Here is a 17508-nt window from a genome sequence, read left to right on the forward strand (position 1 = left end):
AAGACTGGGAGCCCCATGTGGGACCACGTGATCACCTTGTATCCTCCCAAGCGCTTAGAACAGTGCTTGGCACATAGTAAGCGCTTAACAAATACCACTATTCTTCTTCTTATTATTTCCAACGTGGCTCAGTGGAAAGAGCCCGGGCTTGGGAGTCAGAGGTCATGGGTTCAAATCCTGGCTCTGCCACTTGTCAGCTATGTGACTGTGGGCAAGTCACTTCGCTTCTCTGGGCCTCAGTTCCCTCATCTGGAAAATGGGGATGAAGACTGTGAGCCTCCCGTGGGACCACCTGATTACCCTGTATCTCCCCCAGTGCTTAGAACAGTGCTCTGCACATAGGAAGCGCTTAACAAATACCAACATTATTATTATTATTATTACTGTGGGCAGGTCACTTCTCTGTGTCTCAGTTCCCTCATCTGTAAAATGAGGGTGAGGACTGTGATCCCCACGTGGGACAACCTGATCACCTTGTATCTCCCCCAGCGCTTAGAACAGTGCCCTGCACATAGCGCTTAACAAATTGATTAGACTATAAGCCAGTCAATGGACATGGATGGTCTCTATCTGTTGCCGAATTGTCCATTCCAAGCGCTTAGTCCAGTGCTCTGCACAGAGTAAGCGCTGGTGGGAAGAGTCCAGGTTTGGGAGTCAGAGGTCATGGGTTCGAATTCCCACTCTGCCACTTGTCAGCTGTGTGACTGTGGGCAAGTCACTTCACTTCTCTAGGCCTGTGACCTCATCTGTAAAATGGGGATTAAAACTGTGATCCCCACGAGGGACCACCGGATCACCCTGCATCCCCCAGCGCTCAGAACAGTGCTCTGCACAAAGTGAGCGCTTAACAAATATCACCACCACTTGTCAGCTGGGTGACTGTGGGCAAGTCACTTAACTTCTCTGTGCCTCAGTTCCCTCATCTGTCAAATGGGGATGAAGACTGTGAGCCCCACGTGGGACAGCCTGATTCCCCTGTGTCTCCCCCAGCGCTTAGAACAGTGCTCTGCACATGGTAAGCACTTAAATACCACCACCACCACCATCATCATCATTACTATCGCATGAACAGCGTCTCAGTGGAAAGAGTCCGGGTTTGGGAGTCAGAGGTCATGAGTTCGACTTCCGGCTCTGCCACTTGTCAGCTGGGTGACTGTGGGCAAGTCACTTCACTCTGGGCCTCAGTTCCTTCATCTGTAAAATGGGGATTAAAAGTGTGTGAGCCCCACGTGGGACAACCTGATTCCCCTGTATCTCCCCCAGCGCTTAGAACAGTGCTCTGCACGTAGTAAGCGCTTAACAAATACCAACATTATTATTATTATGATTATGAACAAATAGAAACATGATGATTTCCCCTCCCCTCCTTTTCGCTCCGGCCTCCCGCCCCTCCGCCGCCGGCCGATAGAGGGCGCGCGCGGGAGACCCCGCCGCGGCGGCGGCGAACGCGTTTGATTTTGTCCCTCGCGGCAGCCTGTAGGGTGGGCCGGCCCCGAGCCGAGGCGCGCGTTTTGCAAAGGCGGCGTTTGAATCGCAACGGTCTGGGGAGGAGGAATCGGTTCGGCGGCCGCGGAGGTAACTGGCCGAGCGGCTCCGGGCGGGTAAAGGCTCGGGCGGCGGCGGCGGGGCCGGGCCGGGGGCGCCGACGGGCCGCGGCGCTGCCTCCGGTCCCCGCGGTGGAAGGGGGGAGGGGGCGCGGTACCCGGGGCAGCCTCCAGGGGGCGCCCTTCGCCCCCGCCGCCGCGCTGGGAGAATAATGATCATGTTGGTGTTTGTTAAGCGCTTACTATGTGCACAGCACTGTTCTAAGCGCTGAGATAGATACATCCAATAGTGATCATCATCATAATGTTGGGATTTAAGCGCTGACTATGTGCAGAGCAAGTTCTAAGCGCTGAAATAGATTCATTCAACAGTGATCATCATAATGTTGGGATTTAAGCGTTGACTATGTGCAGAGCACTGTTCTAAGCGCTGAGATAGATACATCCAGTAGTGATCATCATCATAATGTTGGGATTTAAGCGCTGACTATGTGCAGAGCAAGTTCTAAGCGCTGAGATAGATTCATTCAACAGTGATCATCATAATGTTGGTATTTAAGCGTTGACTATGTGCAGAGCACTGTTCTAAGCGCTGAGATAGATACATCCAATAGTGATCATCATCATAATGTTGGGATTTAAGCGCTGACTATGTGCAGAGCACTGTTCCAAGCGCTGAGATAGATTCATTCAACAGTGATCATCATAATGTTGGTATTTAAGCGTTTACTATGTGCAGAGCACTGTTCTAAGCGCTGAGATAGATACATTCAATAGTGATCATCATCATAATGATGGGATTTAAGCGCTGACTATGTGCAGAGCACTGTTCTGAGCGCTGAGATAGACTCATTCAATAGTGATCATCATCATAATGTTGGGATTTAAGCGCTTACTTTGTGCAGAGCACTGTTCTAAGCGCTGAGACAGATTCATTTAATAGCTATCATAATAATGTTGGTATTTGTTAGGCGCTTACTATGTGCAGAGCAGTGTTCTAAGCACTGAGATAGATTCATTCAATAGTGATCATCATAATAGTGTTGACATTTGTTCAGCGCTAAGTGCAGAGCACTGTTCTAAGCGCTGAGATAGATTCATTCAATAGTGATCATCATAATGTTGGTATTTGTTAAGCACTTACTAGGTGCAGAGCACTGTTCTAAGCGCTGGGGGAGATAGAGTCATTCAGTAGTGATCATTATAATATTGGGATTTAAGCGCTTACTATGTGCAGAGCACTGTTCCAAGCGCTGGGGGAGATAGATTCATTCAATAGTGATCATCATAATGTTGGTACTTGTTAGGAGCTTACTATGTGCAGAGCACTGTTCTAAGCGCTGGGGGAGATAGATGCATTCAATAGTGATCATCATAATGTTGGGATTTAAGCGCTTACTATGTGCAGAGCACTGTTCTAAGCGCTGAGATAGATTAATTCAGTAGTGATAATCATAATAATGTTGGATTTGTTCAGTGCTGACTATGTAAAGAGCTCTGTTCTAAGCGCTGGGGGAGATAGATTCATTCAGTAGTGATAATCATAATAATGTTGGGATTTGTTAAGCACTGACTATGTGCCGAGCACTGTTCTAAGCGCTGGGGGAGATACAGGGTCATCAGGTGGTCCCTCGTGAGGCTCCCAGTCTTCATCCCCATTTTACAGATGAGATCACTGAGGCCCAGAGAAGTTAAGGGTCTTGCCCATAGTCACACAACTGACAAGCGGCGGTGGCACCGCGCCTCCTCGGCTCTGCTAACGCTGTTGTGCTCTCCCGAGCATCTAGCACAGTGCTCTGCACACCCTGGCAATTGATCGAAGCTCCCCTTCCCCTTCACCTTGACTCTTTCCCTTTGCTCTTCTCCCCTCTATATCTACATCTGTCTATAATAATAATGTTGGTATTTAAGTGCTATTTGCAGAGCACTGTTCTAAGCGCTGGGGTAAGTACAGGGGAATAATAATAATGTTGGTATTTGTTAAGCGCTATGTGCAGAGAGCACTGTTCTAAGCGCTGGGGTAGGTACAGGGTAATAATAATGTTGGTATTTGTTAAGCGCTGACTTTGTGCAGAGCACTGTTCTAAGCCCTGGGGTAGATATAGGGTAATCAAAGAGCGGCATTCGAACCCATGACCTCTGACCCCCAAGCCCGGGCTCTTTCCACTGGGCTACGCTGCTTCTCTGTATATCTATATCTATCTATCTATCTATCTATCTATCTATCTATCTATCTATCTATCTATCTATCTATATCTCTCTATGTAATCTCTCTATGTCTCTAGTCTCATTTAGACTGTGAGCCTATCATTGGGCAGGGATGGTCTCTAACTGTTGCTGAATTGTACATTCTAAGCGCTTAGTACACTGCTCTGCACATACTAAGCGCTCAATAAATGCAATTGAATGAATGAATCTCTATATATATCTCTAATTTTAGATACTTATTTTAGGGGCTTACTGTCCAGGGAGTGGGGGGAGACAGACATCAAAACAAATAAACAGGCATTGATATAAATAAATCAACCCCCCCCACCCCGCACTGTTGTGGACAGGGATTGTCCCTCTTTATTGCTCTATTGTACTTTCCAAGCGCTTAGCACAGCGCTCTGCACACACTGGCAATCGATCAAAGCTCCTCCTCCCCTCCCCTCCCTTCCCTTCCCTTCCCCTCCCTGTCACCTCGACACTTTCCCTTTGCTCTTCTCCCCCCCTCCTGCCCCACAGCTCTTACATCTATATATCTCTCTGTATATCTATATATCTCTCTATATATATCTCTAATTCTATTTATTTATATCTATGCCTGTTTACTTGTTTTGATGTCTGTCTCCCCCCACTCCCTGGACTGTAAGCCCCTTGTGGGCAGGGATTGTCCCTCCTTATTGCTCTATTGTACTTTCCAAGTGCTTAGTACAGTGCCCTGCACATAGTAAGCAATCAATTCATTCATTCACTCGTATTTAGCGAGTGCTTACTATGTGCAGAGCACTTTACTAAGCGCTTGGAATGGACAATTCAGAGACCATCCCTGCCCAACGGGCTCACAGTCTAAGGGGGGGGCGGGGAATCAATAAATACGATTGAGTGAATGAATCAAAGCCACTTATCAGGCACTTACCGTGAGCTCGATGTGGGCGGGGAATGTACCTGCCAACTGTTGAAGTGTAGTCTCCCAAGCGCTAACACAGTACTCAGCACACTATAAGTGCTCAATAAGTATAGAGCTGGTAGATACAATACTATAGAAGCAGCGTGGCTCAGTGGAAAGAGCACGGGCTTTGGAGTCAGGGCTCATGAGTTCGAATCCCAGCTCTGCCACTTGTCGGCTGTGTGACTGTGGGCAAGTCACTTAACTTCTCTGTGCCTCAGTTCCCTCATCTGTAAAATGGGGATTAAGACTGTGAGCCCCACGTGGGACAACCTGATTCCCCTATGTCTACCCCAGCGCTTAGAACAGTGCTCGGCACATAGTAAGCGCTTAACAAATACCAACATTATTATAGGACTGGTAGACAGTAGGTTCTTGACCAACCCTATTTATTGATTGATCGATTAATTCATCGATTGGTAATCAGCCTGCCCTTGGCCCTACTTGTGGTTTCTAAGGGACCCGGACAGGGCTCTGAGCCAAAGGACAACAGCTCGAGGCTGGTGGGCTCCCCCGGTGTCCTGGCACCCTCAGGCCTCTTCTGGCCTGCCTCCTCCCCTTTAATAATGATGGTATTTGTTAAGCGCTTACTATGTGCCAGGCACTGTTCTAAGCACAGAGGTTCCCACGGAGGGGTTTACAGTTTTATTCCCCATTTGACAGATGAGATAACTGAGGCACAGAGAAGGTAAGTGGCTTGCCGAAGGTCACCCAGAAGATGAATGGTGGAGCTGGGATTAGAATCCATGTCCTCTGACTCCCAAGCCTGGGCTCTTTCCATTCATTCAGTCGTATTTATTGAATGCTTACTGTGTGCAGAGCACTGTACTGAGCGCTTGGAAAGTACAATTCGGCAACAGATAGAGGCAATCCCTGCCCAACAAAGGACTCAAAGTCCTAAACCATGCTGCTCCACAGCCTGTTCTCCCTTATAAATCAATAGGAGGCCGGGCTTGAAAAGAGGTATAAAAAATGTACGGCTCTAACAAATAATAATCATGGCATTTGTTAAGTGCTTATAAGGTGCCAGGCACTGTACTGGTTGGACACAGTCCTTGTTCTGCATAAGACTCACAGTCTTCATTCCCATTTTACACTTATATACTTATCTGCTCTCCTACTCCCCTCTTCTTCTATTGCGATCTATCCAAATCGTGCTCTAAAATGCCGCGTTCTGGCAGGAGCCGGGGGGGCCTCCTGAGGGACCTCTGTCTTAGAGCCTGCATGCGCTCAACATTTGTCACGTTGGTCCCAGTCCAAATTTAGTCCTGTTATCAGTGGCAGCTGGTTTGATCGGATCTGGAACGGGGACTTGGGCAGTCCTGCTCCATCCAGCAACTGGGTCCTAAAAATCAGAGGTGCGGGGAGGTGGCAGACGGGAGCATTCAAACTGACCTGCCATATTGAAAATCCCACACCATTCATTCATTCCGTCGTATTTACTGAGAGCTTTCTGTGTGCAAAGCACTGTACCCATTGCTTGGGAGAGTACAATATGAGACCCAATTGATACTGGGTGTTTGCAGCTCTGCCTTCTTCCCCAACCTCCTGTTCCCAGTCTACATGGACTTTGAAAGCACCCAGGCCCATGCTGGGTTTGATGACAGATAGGGTGTGTGGAAAACAGCTTAGATGCTGCCAGTCATTCAAGTGGACGTGGTTTTCTGACGGTTCCAGAGCCAGGTTTAGAGGCAGATCAGCGGAATATGCCTCCTCAGGGTTTGTGACCTTTAGATGAACCATCCCCCGGAAGCTTCGACTATAGCCAATCTGGGCTAGGGCATAGGTGGGCAGGCAGCCCAGCCCTGGGAAAGCAACACTGGGGCTTGTCAGAGGGTCCTCTGAGTTGCTTACAGTTTTAAACACTGAGCGGAATAGATAAAGGAGACCGTGTTACACGTCGAGAGAGAGCGGTAGTCAAGCCAAACCTAAGCTTTGCAGGATAGGAAGTATTTGAGGGCTTGGTGCTGAGGAATACCCCAAATTTACCTTTGAACTGGGTAAGGTGGGGAAAGCATCCGAAGAAGATTGGAATCTTTGTAGTAAAGCAAGGGTTAAAGTTGTGCTTAATTCATTCTGTTGTCTGCTAAGAAACTCGAGAATCTAGAAGTACAGAATGTTTTGGTTTTTTTCACCACTGTTATATTTTAAGGAAATTGTCACATTTTCCATCATAAGATACAGGACTATAAGTATTGACAATGGAAGGAACAAACATGTTCAAGACCCCTAGCAAATTGCCTGAGAAGAAGAAATCTGGTAAGTTGTGTCGAAAGTATGAATTGTCAAGTGTAATAAGAGCTGTGTTTTCCAAATTAACTTTAGGGAAACAAATGTAGCATTGGGTGGGAGAGGAAAGAGCTGCTCAGTGACTTTGGGGGGGTGTTCAGACTGCTGGAAAACAATCAGCAGAATGTTGTTCTTTGCTCTGCTAGATTAGTGAATCACTTTAGTTTAAAAAGTATCCACATTTGGCCCAATTCTTTGAAATTCTTATGGAATTTGTTCAGATAAGTCGGTCAACTTTATCAGTTTTATAAACTCTGCCAAATTTTAAAATCCAATACTTTTCTATTTCTTTTACCACCAGATAAACTAGAGAAGCAGCATGGTATAGTGGATAGAGCACTGGCCTAGGAGTCAGAAGGTCATGGATTCTAATCCTGGCTTTGCCACTTGTCTGCTGTGTGACCTTGGGCAAGTCACCCCCCTTCTCTGTGCCTCATCTGTAAAATGGGAATAGGGACTGTGTCCAACCTGATTCACTTGTATCCACACCAGCTCTTAGTACAGTGCCTGACACATAGTAAGCACTTAATAAATACCAAAATAATAATAATTATTATTAAAATTAGGCTCTTACTGACTCAGTGCATGTATTAGTGTCTGATATTTGCATTTCTAGAATAATGTATTTTTAATGATATCATTTGTGGGGTTATTTGGGGATTTGTTCTTTAACAACACAGAAAGCATCCTAAATTCCTGGTTGCTTTGGAATTAAAGTATGTAACTGAGGATTGGAGATGCCCTATAAAATTCATTTTAAATCAAACACCTCTCAAGTTACCCTTTAAATGGTATTTTCAAATATTAATTCTGTCTTTATTTTCCTACTTTCAGCATCATTTACAACTCCTACCATAGCTATTCCAGCCTCTCCATTTATGCAAAAGCTTGGTTATGGAACTGGGGTAAATGTTTACCTTATGAAAAGGTAAGTGAAAGAACTGTAAGAAGGTGTATTAATTGGGACTTTGTTTCAGTGACATTATAGAGATCCAAGGTGACTCAGTAGTAGGGAAAGCTCGTAATAAGAATAAAGCTTAAATTTAGAATAAATAAATTTATTTAGAATAAAGAAATTTATAAAGAAGAATAAAGAAATTCCTGTCTGGATTAGTGAAAATGTTAAATTGCAGAATTTTATTTTAAAATATATCTTTCCCACGTTTTATGCTGTGTCCTTACATTATTGGTTCCAAATAATGAACCTTGGATTTCTTAATAAAGGTAACATTCCTTTATGAAAGGGAGGAGTCCTTTGTTACAATGTGAGTTGGCCTTAATTTAAGATTCTGGGTATCTGCTTTGAAATGAGAACTTTTCATAGCAAGCATAGAGAAGATTACTATATCTATTTGTATAATTGTCCCACATTTGATCATAATTCTTGCAACCCCAAGACGGGTTAGAGGCTATATTATCTAGGGAATTAAAAGTCTAGCAATGAGGGCTACAGGAGAAAAAGGGAGAAGGAAGAGAAAAGTAAGATGTCACTTTGAACTTTGTGCCTCTCTTTTATTGCACTTTCCCCAGTGCTGCATACAGTAGGCATGTAATTAATTGATTACCCCTTCCTTCTCTTCTTCCTACCCCGGGAATGAAGAAACTCCCTCCACGCCTTTCTTCTCCTTTTCCTATCCAGGAATGAAAAAACTCCCTCCCCCACCCACTGCTTATAGAAATCATCTTTTATTTCCTCAGAAACTGGGGGAAGGAGAAACCTGTAGTGAGGCAGTTAGGCCTTGCAACCAGGGATTATACTTAGGACCAATCTCTCCTGCCTCATTGTCCTTTAGGATGGCTGGGTGGTCTACCATACCCATATATCAGTGTTTGTGATGACTCTTCCAGAGGACATCTCCACATGCATATTCTGCCAGTATAGAGAAAGTGAATCTTATTTTTCTCATCAGACCTTTCTCCCTCCCGTCCCTTGTCAGCTAAGTAACCAGGACTACCTTCCTGGCAGCCACCTGAGGCCAGACGCTGCTGCCTCCCAGGCTTGTGCTCTTTCCACTATGCCATGCTGTGTCAACCCTGTTTCACCTTCTTCCACCTGTGTGTGGTTAGAGAAATGACCTAAATATGCTATATATTTTCTCCCTATAAAAATATATTATGCTTTATGAATTTTGCCCATCTTATCTCCATCTTTGGATCGAAAGCTCTTTGAGTCCAGGACTCAATTTTTTCTCAGTCCTCCATATCTTCCATATAGTCCATTAGGGACTGTTGCCTCAAGCGAGTGCTCAGTGGTGGTCCCTCAATCAGTTTCAATCAATGGTATTTGTTGAGTGCTTTCTGTGTGCAGAGCACTTAAGCACTTTGAAGAGTTCAATACAACAGAGTTAGTAGGATACGTTCCTTGCTTGCGATGTCTAGTTGTTCGTGAAGAGTTCTGAAAAATCGAGCCAAATCATCTGACAACAACAACAGCACCCCATTGCCAATGTTTTCCAACTTAAAAAGATTTTTGAGGTGTTGTAAATTTCAAAGTATTTTTTAAATTCTTCCTGAATGTCGAAAGTACAATATCCTGGTGAAATTTCTCTTTTTAAAATTGCTTTTAGTGCAGTTCTGGTCTAATTTTCATTATCTTCTCTATTTGATTATGCATTCTTTGCCTCTTGTTTCTTAAGATTCTCCTGCTTTTTTTTAGATCTCCCAAGGGCTTATCTCAGTCTCCCTGGGCTGTGAAAAAGATTAATCCTAAATGTGATGATCACTATCAAAGTATATATCAAAAGAGACTGAATGATGAAGCTAAAATTTTGAAAAACCTTCAGCATCCTAATATCGTAGGTAAGTTTAAAGAAGGGTACTGAGCTGTTAGTTTATGACTTTGTACCAAATGTGTAAACTCCCCATGGGCAGGAAACGGGTCTTCTATGTTGAACTTCTCAAGTGTTTAAAAGAGAGAATTGCATTTAGTAGATGCGTGATAAAATCCATTACTACTATTATTATTTCCCCATTGTCTTGGTGATGTGGGGGACAACAATTCCTGGCTCCATAGTTCACATTCTTCATGGTTTTTTTTTTAACCTTTAATCATGTCCTTGCTCTGCTTTTTTTTTGTTGCTTTGGACAAGAGTCCTAATTTTTATGGTCTATCCTCATACAGAAGCTGATCCATTCCTCTGATCATTTTATGTGCCCTTCCCTGTATCTTCTCCAGCTCCATTATGTCCTTCCAGGGATGCAGAGACCAGACTTGCACATGGTATTCCAAGCGTGTATGTTCCATGATTGTGTCTGGTGGCCTCTGGTCTTTTTTTTGTGTGTGCCCTTCTTGGTGGGGATCTTATTTTTTAAATTTTTTTTCCATTTGTTTTTAAACAAGCAGCAATTGAAACACCAGCACCGCTTGTTTTTCTTTTTCTCGGGACAGTTCCAGATTTACTATTTCAATCTTGCTAAAAATGTGTTATTCTTCCCAGCTTCAGAACATGACCTCTTTCTCTTCAAGGTTACCGTGCTTTCACTGAAGCTCATGATGGTAGCATGTGCCTTGCTATGGAGTATGGCGGGGAAAAGTCTCTCAATGACTTAATAGAAGAAAGAAATTCCAAAAGCCGGGATCCTTTCCCAGCAGTCACAATTCTCAAAGTTGCTTTGAACATGGCCAGAGGTTTAAAGGTACTTGCATTTTGTTTTTCAGTGATATCTCATACACAGTGGTCCTTCAGGTTTGAAGAGGTTACTAATGGTGACCTTTATTTGAGTGGTTGGCTGGGTGTGGCTTTGGACAGGAGTCAGAAATGGTGCCAAGTCATCTGAACTGGTGACTTTCCTGAACTGATGTAGAGCAGTGCCTGATGATGTTTGGATTCTCCCTTTTTAGAATCAATCTCTTCCCCAAAGCCCAGCTTGAAAAACGTTACCCTTTCCCAACTGCTAGCACACCAAACTGCTCCATCCGATGCATTTGTCCCCCCAAAATCTTGCTGTGCTTCATCATTTGAGGTTGGGCTTCACATTTATCCACTGTTCTGCCTTCCCTGCTTGAAGATGCTCCATTTAGCTCATTATGTTCATAACCTACAGCTGCTGCCGTCTACTCTCCTCACGGGGCCTGTCCAATGAAGCCATCTGGGCACCAAACATTACTTGGATGCCATGGGCTCACTACAATCCAGGACCTTGTTGTGGGTGGTCCTGTAGTCACTTTGCCCCATCTCACAGCACTTAAATGTGCATGCATATATATATGTATTTATATATATGTATGTATGTATATATCTATATATATATGTATATATATATATATGTATGTATATATAATTCCATTTATATTGATGACTGTTTACTTGTTTCGATGTGTATATATCTATAATTCTATTTATACTGTTGCCTGTTTACTTGTTTTGATATCTGACTCCCCCCTTCTAGAATGTAAGCCCGATGCAGGCAGGGATTGTCTCTCTTGAGTACTGAATTGTACTTTCCAAGCTCTTAGTACAGTGCTCTGCACACCGTAAACACTCAATACATACGACTGAATGAATGAGAGCACTGGAAACTCCCTGGTAAGGTCAAGGCCTTAAAATCCTATAAAGCATTGTACTGCTATGCTGTGTACACAGTCACTTCTGCTACACTAGAATAGATGAATTTTTGAAAAGCCTCAGAGTATGGGAGTATCATGGTATAGTCCAGCGCTTATTACAGTGCCTGGCACATAGTAAGCGCTTAACAAATACCATTATTAGTAGTAGTAGTAACCATTCATTCAGTGGGAATTAATGGGTGAGGGGTAGGTGGTATGAAGATGTTGCCATGGCTGGGATATTTTGATTCAAATTTCCACATTTCTGTTTTGTCCATCATTAGCAGAATGCTTTATACCCCAAATAACTGTGGGAGGCAGCATTGCCTGTGGAAAGTACACGGGACTGGGAGTTGAAGACCTGGGTTCGAGTTCCAGCTCTGCCACTGGCCTGCTGCTGGACCTTGGGCAAGTGGCCTCATCTGGAAAATGGGGGAAAAGATCAGATGAGACTTCACCTGATCTAATAATCTTTCAATGGCATTTATGTGCTTATTATGGCAATAAGCATTGTGCAAAGCTCTGGGGTAGAGACAAGATCAGATTACAGCCCCTGTCCCACCCAGAGCTCACAGTTTGACAGATAGCTCACAGTCTAACAGAGAGGGAGTGCAGGTATTTTAACCTCATTTTACAGATGAGGAAATGGAGCCCCAGAGATGCTGAGAGTCTTGCCCAAAGTCACGGAGCAGACCAGTGGCAGAGGGACTAGATTCTAAGTCTCCTGACTCCAGTCCCGTGGATCTTTTCACTAGCCCACATTACCCCTTTGCTAGTCACTGTTATTTTACTGTACTAAACTGAAAAGTTGCAAAATCCCAAAGTACTAAAAGACATAACGAGTCTGGGAAATAAGGCAGCATCACATTCTCATCAGCACCACGAGAATGCGCTTACCTGTTCCTGCCTTCTCCAAATCTACTTGAGCCAACTGATGCATTGAATTCTCAATCCAGATCAGATTCACGTTGTGGGAAGTGTTATTTCCAAACTGAATAATGAAGACATGTGCTACAGCAGAAATAGCAGAACGTCTCATTTTTATACGTGGGTGGACAGTGGTGGCTAGGTAGTAGAATTCAGATGTAACTTTCAACCCTACATCCATGTTGAAAATCTTTTCATTTTGGGGAGGCCGGAACACTAACTTTGTGACCTCGCATTGCTCTCCAACTTGAAAGAGGAGAGGTGATCCAACCTAGAATTGTTCTTTATTACCTACTGAAGAATATTAAGAGCAATTTTCCCAGAATTGCCTGGTCGTTTTAGACAATAAAACTGTACCGTGAACATGGTATATGACTCAGGCTCGTGGTCTGCCTAGTAGACACTTAATAAATATAATGATGACTAGAATAGGTTTATCTGTTTTTACTTAAATTGTTTACAATCTAGACAAACCAAAAAATGCTTTGACCAACCAAAAAGTGCTTTGACCTTTTCATAAAAGAAAAGCTCTAGTGAATGGAAAGTATTCTAAACTCAAAATCGTTTCATCCAATTTTGAGGGCAAGAAAAATTGAAATCCCATGTTTTCATTCTGCATTTTGGATAGAACTTGCCAGGAGGATTAAGGAGTGTTCTTCTGCCTTCATCACACGTCTGGTTGTGGTGTCAGAAGAAAAGTTGCTGTACTGAACAAGGGGTGAGCCCCACAGTGTGAGTTTTCCTTAACATGGAGTCCTGCATTTTTGGAGAGCTGGGTACATTTCCAGCTCACAGACACTGAGGTGATGATCAACATCATCAGAAGTTGACCCTAAAAAGAGTGACATAATTCACATTTTGTGTGTGTATCTATGTTTACTGCATTTCTGAGTATGTGTGAGCCACTTCTCGGTTTGTCTTCTAGTATCTGCACAATGAAAAGAAACTGCTTCATGGAGACATCAAATCTTCAAATGTTGTAATTAAAGGAGATTTTGAAGCAGTTAAGATCTGTGATGTGGGTGTTTCCCTGCCCCTGGATGAAAATCTTACTGGTAAGTGACATTGTTCACAAAGCAGTGAGATGTTCCTGGCCAGAAGAGAATTTGGGGGGTGCCAGGTGTGGGAAGTGGGAAGGGGTGATGACTGAATTTCCTCCTGGGGAGAGGGGATGGGTATAATGACTAGCCTCTACTACTGAAAATTTCTGGGGAAGCAGCTGAGCCTCTGTGGTGCCTACCTAGTTGTTAGAGGCTCGATTCCAGCCTTCCACAGGCCAGTCTGTGCTTCTGGCCCAGTAGCTCACCCAGAGAGATCCTGCCCGGGCCACAGGAGAGCCCGATCAAGCTGACCCGCCCAAGTCCCCAAGCAGCTGTTGAAATCTTCTGTGGCTTCCTGGAATCAGCAGAGGACTGAAATGTCACTGACACTGGGAATGGCCACCCAGACATTAAAGTAGCCAAAGAGGAAAAGCAGTATTCTTTCTTGCGTATCTGCAGCCGAGCAGTGGTGGAGAAAGGCACTGGGAGGCCCCTTTCGGGGTCCCCCAAATCCCAGTGCCAGGCCTCGGAAAGTGAGGATGGGGTCGTGCTCAAGGCTCCGAGTTACCTGAGAATTGCCATCCCAACTACGGTTGGGAGCATTGAAATGCTCCCAAACAGTGAAATTCAGGGCTGCTTCTCCACTGAGCTGTGGTTGTGAGTTAACCAAGGAGGGCTGTCTCGCCGCCCCCGCCCAATGTTGCATGTAGATTCCGCAGCGGCCCTCTCTGCCTCTCTGGCCCTAGCGTCAGGGCTGATTGGGATGTGAACCTAAACTGATAATGCTTTAAGAGTTGAAAAGATTGTGTGAATGTGTTGGAATTAAGGTTCATCTTGTGCTTCTGTGTGTAGAATGGAGGATGTTTTGGGAATCCTAAAGAGTTGATATTTGAGGTGACGCCTCAAAGAGCTTATGTAAGGGTGAGGAAAGGTTGTAAAGATGGAAAAGAGAGAAAGCCTTGAAGGAAATGAGTGAAAGGCCCGAAGGGTTATCTCTAAAGAAATAATGGGGGAATTAATATAGATGAGAAGGAATCCCTGTCTCCGGAAGAGATGAGAATGTTGAAGATTTAGGCATTTGCCTGGGGGGTGGAAATTGGCGCCTGGCTTGTTAGGAGGGATTGGCTGTGTCTGGAAGTGTGTGTTGAATAAGTTATGTTTCAGTGAACTGGCCAGTGTTGTGAAAAATAATAATGATGGCATTTGAAAAATGTATGTTGTGCATTGTGAGGAGACATTCCTAACTGAATTTGGTTAGCTCCACAGGTTGAGAGACATCTTATCGGTCTGGTGTTTTAATCCTGGCTTCTTGAAGTCACCCAGTTAGTTGCAGGAAATCTGCAACTAAGGCTTGGGGGTAGGAAACCTAACCAACTTTCCTTCAGGGCCTTATTGGGAACAAGAAGACCCCAAGGGGACTGGAGCTATCAGTTTGGAAGATCAAAAAGGATTTTTTTTGAAAAAAGCTACCTCCCTTTAGCTAAAGGGTGGCTCCCTTTAGCAAAGGATTGTCTAGTGGATAGAGAGCAGGCCTGGGAATCGGAAGGTCATAGGATCAAGTCTTCACTTGGCCGCTTGTCTGTGTGGCCTTGGGCAAGTCACTTCACTCCTCTGTGCCTCAGTTACCTCATCTGTACAGTGGGGATTAAGACAGTGCCTGGAACACAGTACGGGCTTAACAAATACCAGAATTATCATTATTATTAGAGTGTCCCCCTCTACCCTGGGAGGAGCTGCAGGAAACAGCATCCGGGGGGGCAATGTCCAGCTGGACAGAACTCAGCTTTGCAACAGGACTCCTGCAGCCTTGGCCCGTGGGGACAAAGAGGAGGAGGAGGAGGAAGCCAACTGCCAGCCCGCTGACTCCCTTGCAAGGAGGAGGCTGGGGCCGCAGCAGTGGCACTGTGGGTGGGTCTCCTGGGGGCCAACCCTGCTAGTCACTGCTTCTTCTTGAGCTGGACCAGACTCTGGTTGTCACCTCTCCAGGGGTGACCCTGGATCCCCAGCACCTCCCTAGAGTGTCTCCCTGCCTCCCGCCTCCCACCTCCCCCCAATTTTAAATAGCCTCGAGTTGCTCCCCACCACATCCAGTGGCTGGGGAAGCCACTTTCTTTCCAAGAAGAGCCAGAACTGCTAACTCCTGCTTGGGCGATTCTTAGGGTGAGTGAAGACAGCCCTTAAATTGACTTACCTGTAGGTTTGCCAATGGAATTCATTTCTGCTATGAAGAGGTCTGAGTTTCTGGTTTAGTCACTTTGAACCCATATTTCACAGGTAAAACACCAGAGCAGCTGGTGAAATTTCACATTTAAGCAAAGCAGATTAATCTGAAGTAATTCAAGGTGCTTCTTTCCCCTTTCTAGTGAGTGACCCTCATGTACATTACATTGGCACTGAGCCGTGGAAGCCCAAGGAATTTGAAGTAATTCAAGGTGTTTCTCTCCCCTTTCTAGTGAGTGACCCTAATGTACATTACATTGGCACTGAGCCGTGGAAAGCCAAGGAGGCTCTGGAGGATGGTGTTATCACTGATAAAGCGGACATCTTTGCTTTTGGGCTAACTCTCTGGGAGATGATGACACTATCCATTCCACATATTAATCTGCCAGAGGACGATGATGATGAGGGTATGAAAATATGCTTTTTTATGTTGATTCTATTCATTGTTTCAGTTAGAGGGAAAAGTCTAAAAAATTAGGTTTTCTTTTAGCGATAGACTATACCAAACAGTTGTTTTGCTTTTAGTCTTTTCAAGATTCATGGAAAATGATGTGATAAATGGCTAGATGGGTAAATTTGTAGCTATCATTGTATGATAAGCAGTTGACTGTGGAAAGAAAGAGTAACAGATATTTTCAATTAATCAGTGGTATTAATTAGGTATTACTCTTCCTTGAAGCCTCAGTAGTAAGGCCTATGGAGCAGAGAGAAACCACCAGTAGATTTTAGTGGACTTAGCAGAAAGGTGCTCTTTGCTTGAGCAAGTCAGAGGGAACATGTATTCTTCCAGTGTTTAGCTCCTTTTTAGTCTTCTCTACTGACAAGGTTTCCCTTGCCAGCCAGAATGACCTCCATTTTCCAAATCTATCAGGAAATTGATAGATTGAACCATTTATATTGACTTTCTGGCGGCCTTATGCATAACCAGTCGATGCCATAGTGTCGTGTCACACTGCCTTAACCTGGCACTTGACTGACTTTCTGATTCTACTACTTATGACCAAGCTTCTCCAATTTGGGTTTAATTGCTGTGCTGACTTAAATCTGACCCCAATTTTGATCAGATAAAACATTTGATGAAGATGACTTCGATGATGAGGCATATTATGAGGCTCTGGGAACCAGGCCAGCCCTCAATATGGATGAACTGGACGACTCCTACCAGACGGTGATAGAACTGTTTTCTGTCTGTACCAACGAGGATCCAAAAGAGCGCCCTTCAGCTGCACAAATTGTTCAGGCTTTAGAAGACATAGAGTAATCACTCCAGGTTCTTCTCTGTGTACATGCTGTTTTTCATTTTTAACAATCCCCTAATAACCTTGGAGATCAAGGCAGTTACACTTAACTAGTATTAAGTAGTTTTCCTAAAACTTTCCACTAAAATAAGGTTATTGTAAACTTACACTGGAATTCAGCCTAGAAAACGTTTGTCTCGTTTTTATTCATGTTTATACTTGTCAAGTATTAAAATCTTTTACCCCTCTTAGCCAGAGTATGCTTATTGATCACCACCATAAAACAAAATTCCCAAGTCCTATTCATTCAGAAACATTCTCTCTGATACATCAGTCAGGAAGAAGATGTCAGGTTTAGAAGGGGCAAGGAGATCTTAGTTCCATTTCCCCCTCAGATTTAAAGTCTGCCCATTGGTGGCCCACTTAGGAGCCCACAGTCACAGAGATACATAAGTGTTTACGAAGTGTGTGCCACCTTAAAATAATCTCAAAAACCTGAATATTTGCTCTCAGAGTCACACCCCAGCTGACTTGATATAGCCTTCCTGGTGGA

General features: G+C 44.3%; 1 protein-coding gene across 3 annotated transcripts; it reads left to right on the top strand.

The window, feature by feature from the left end:
- Nucleotides 1–1473: 1473 nt before the first annotated feature.
- Nucleotides 1474–17206, top strand: PBK (PDZ binding kinase). Of its 3 annotated transcripts, none has more exons than XM_029072197.1 (8): nucleotides 1474–1575; nucleotides 6874–6954; nucleotides 7819–7912; nucleotides 9641–9783; nucleotides 10451–10620; nucleotides 13383–13512; nucleotides 15951–16124; nucleotides 16782–17206. In XM_029072197.1, the coding sequence occupies exons 2-8, from the start codon at nucleotides 6897–6899 to the stop codon at nucleotides 16976–16978; spliced, it is 966 nt and encodes a 321-aa protein (XP_028928030.1). In that variant the 5' UTR covers nucleotides 1474–1575; nucleotides 6874–6896; the 3' UTR covers nucleotides 16979–17206. The 3 variants fall into 3 exon arrangements, with proteins under 3 accessions (XP_028928030.1, XP_028928032.1, XP_028928031.1); XM_029072199.2 differs by having other exon boundaries at nucleotides 1480–1601; XM_029072198.2 differs by having other exon boundaries at nucleotides 1480–1575; nucleotides 6848–6954.
- Nucleotides 17207–17508: the final 302 nt, after the last annotated feature.

This window comes from Ornithorhynchus anatinus, chromosome 9 (genome assembly GCF_004115215.2).
Source record: "Ornithorhynchus anatinus isolate Pmale09 chromosome 9, mOrnAna1.pri.v4, whole genome shotgun sequence".
In the NCBI taxonomy this organism is placed as follows: domain Eukaryota; kingdom Metazoa; phylum Chordata; class Mammalia; order Monotremata; family Ornithorhynchidae; genus Ornithorhynchus; species Ornithorhynchus anatinus.

Coding starts and splice junctions, on each gene's coding strand:
- PBK (XM_029072197.1), top strand. CDS start 6,897: ATGGAAGGAACAAACATGTTCAAGACCCCTAGCAAATTGCCTGAGAAG. Junction 6,955..7,818: donor GCCTGAGAAGAAGAAATCTG/GTAAGTTGTGTC, acceptor TCCTACTTTCAG/CATCATTTACAACTCCTACC. Junction 10,621..13,382: donor ACATGGCCAGAGGTTTAAAG/GTACTTGCATTT, acceptor TTTGTCTTCTAG/TATCTGCACAATGAAAAGAA.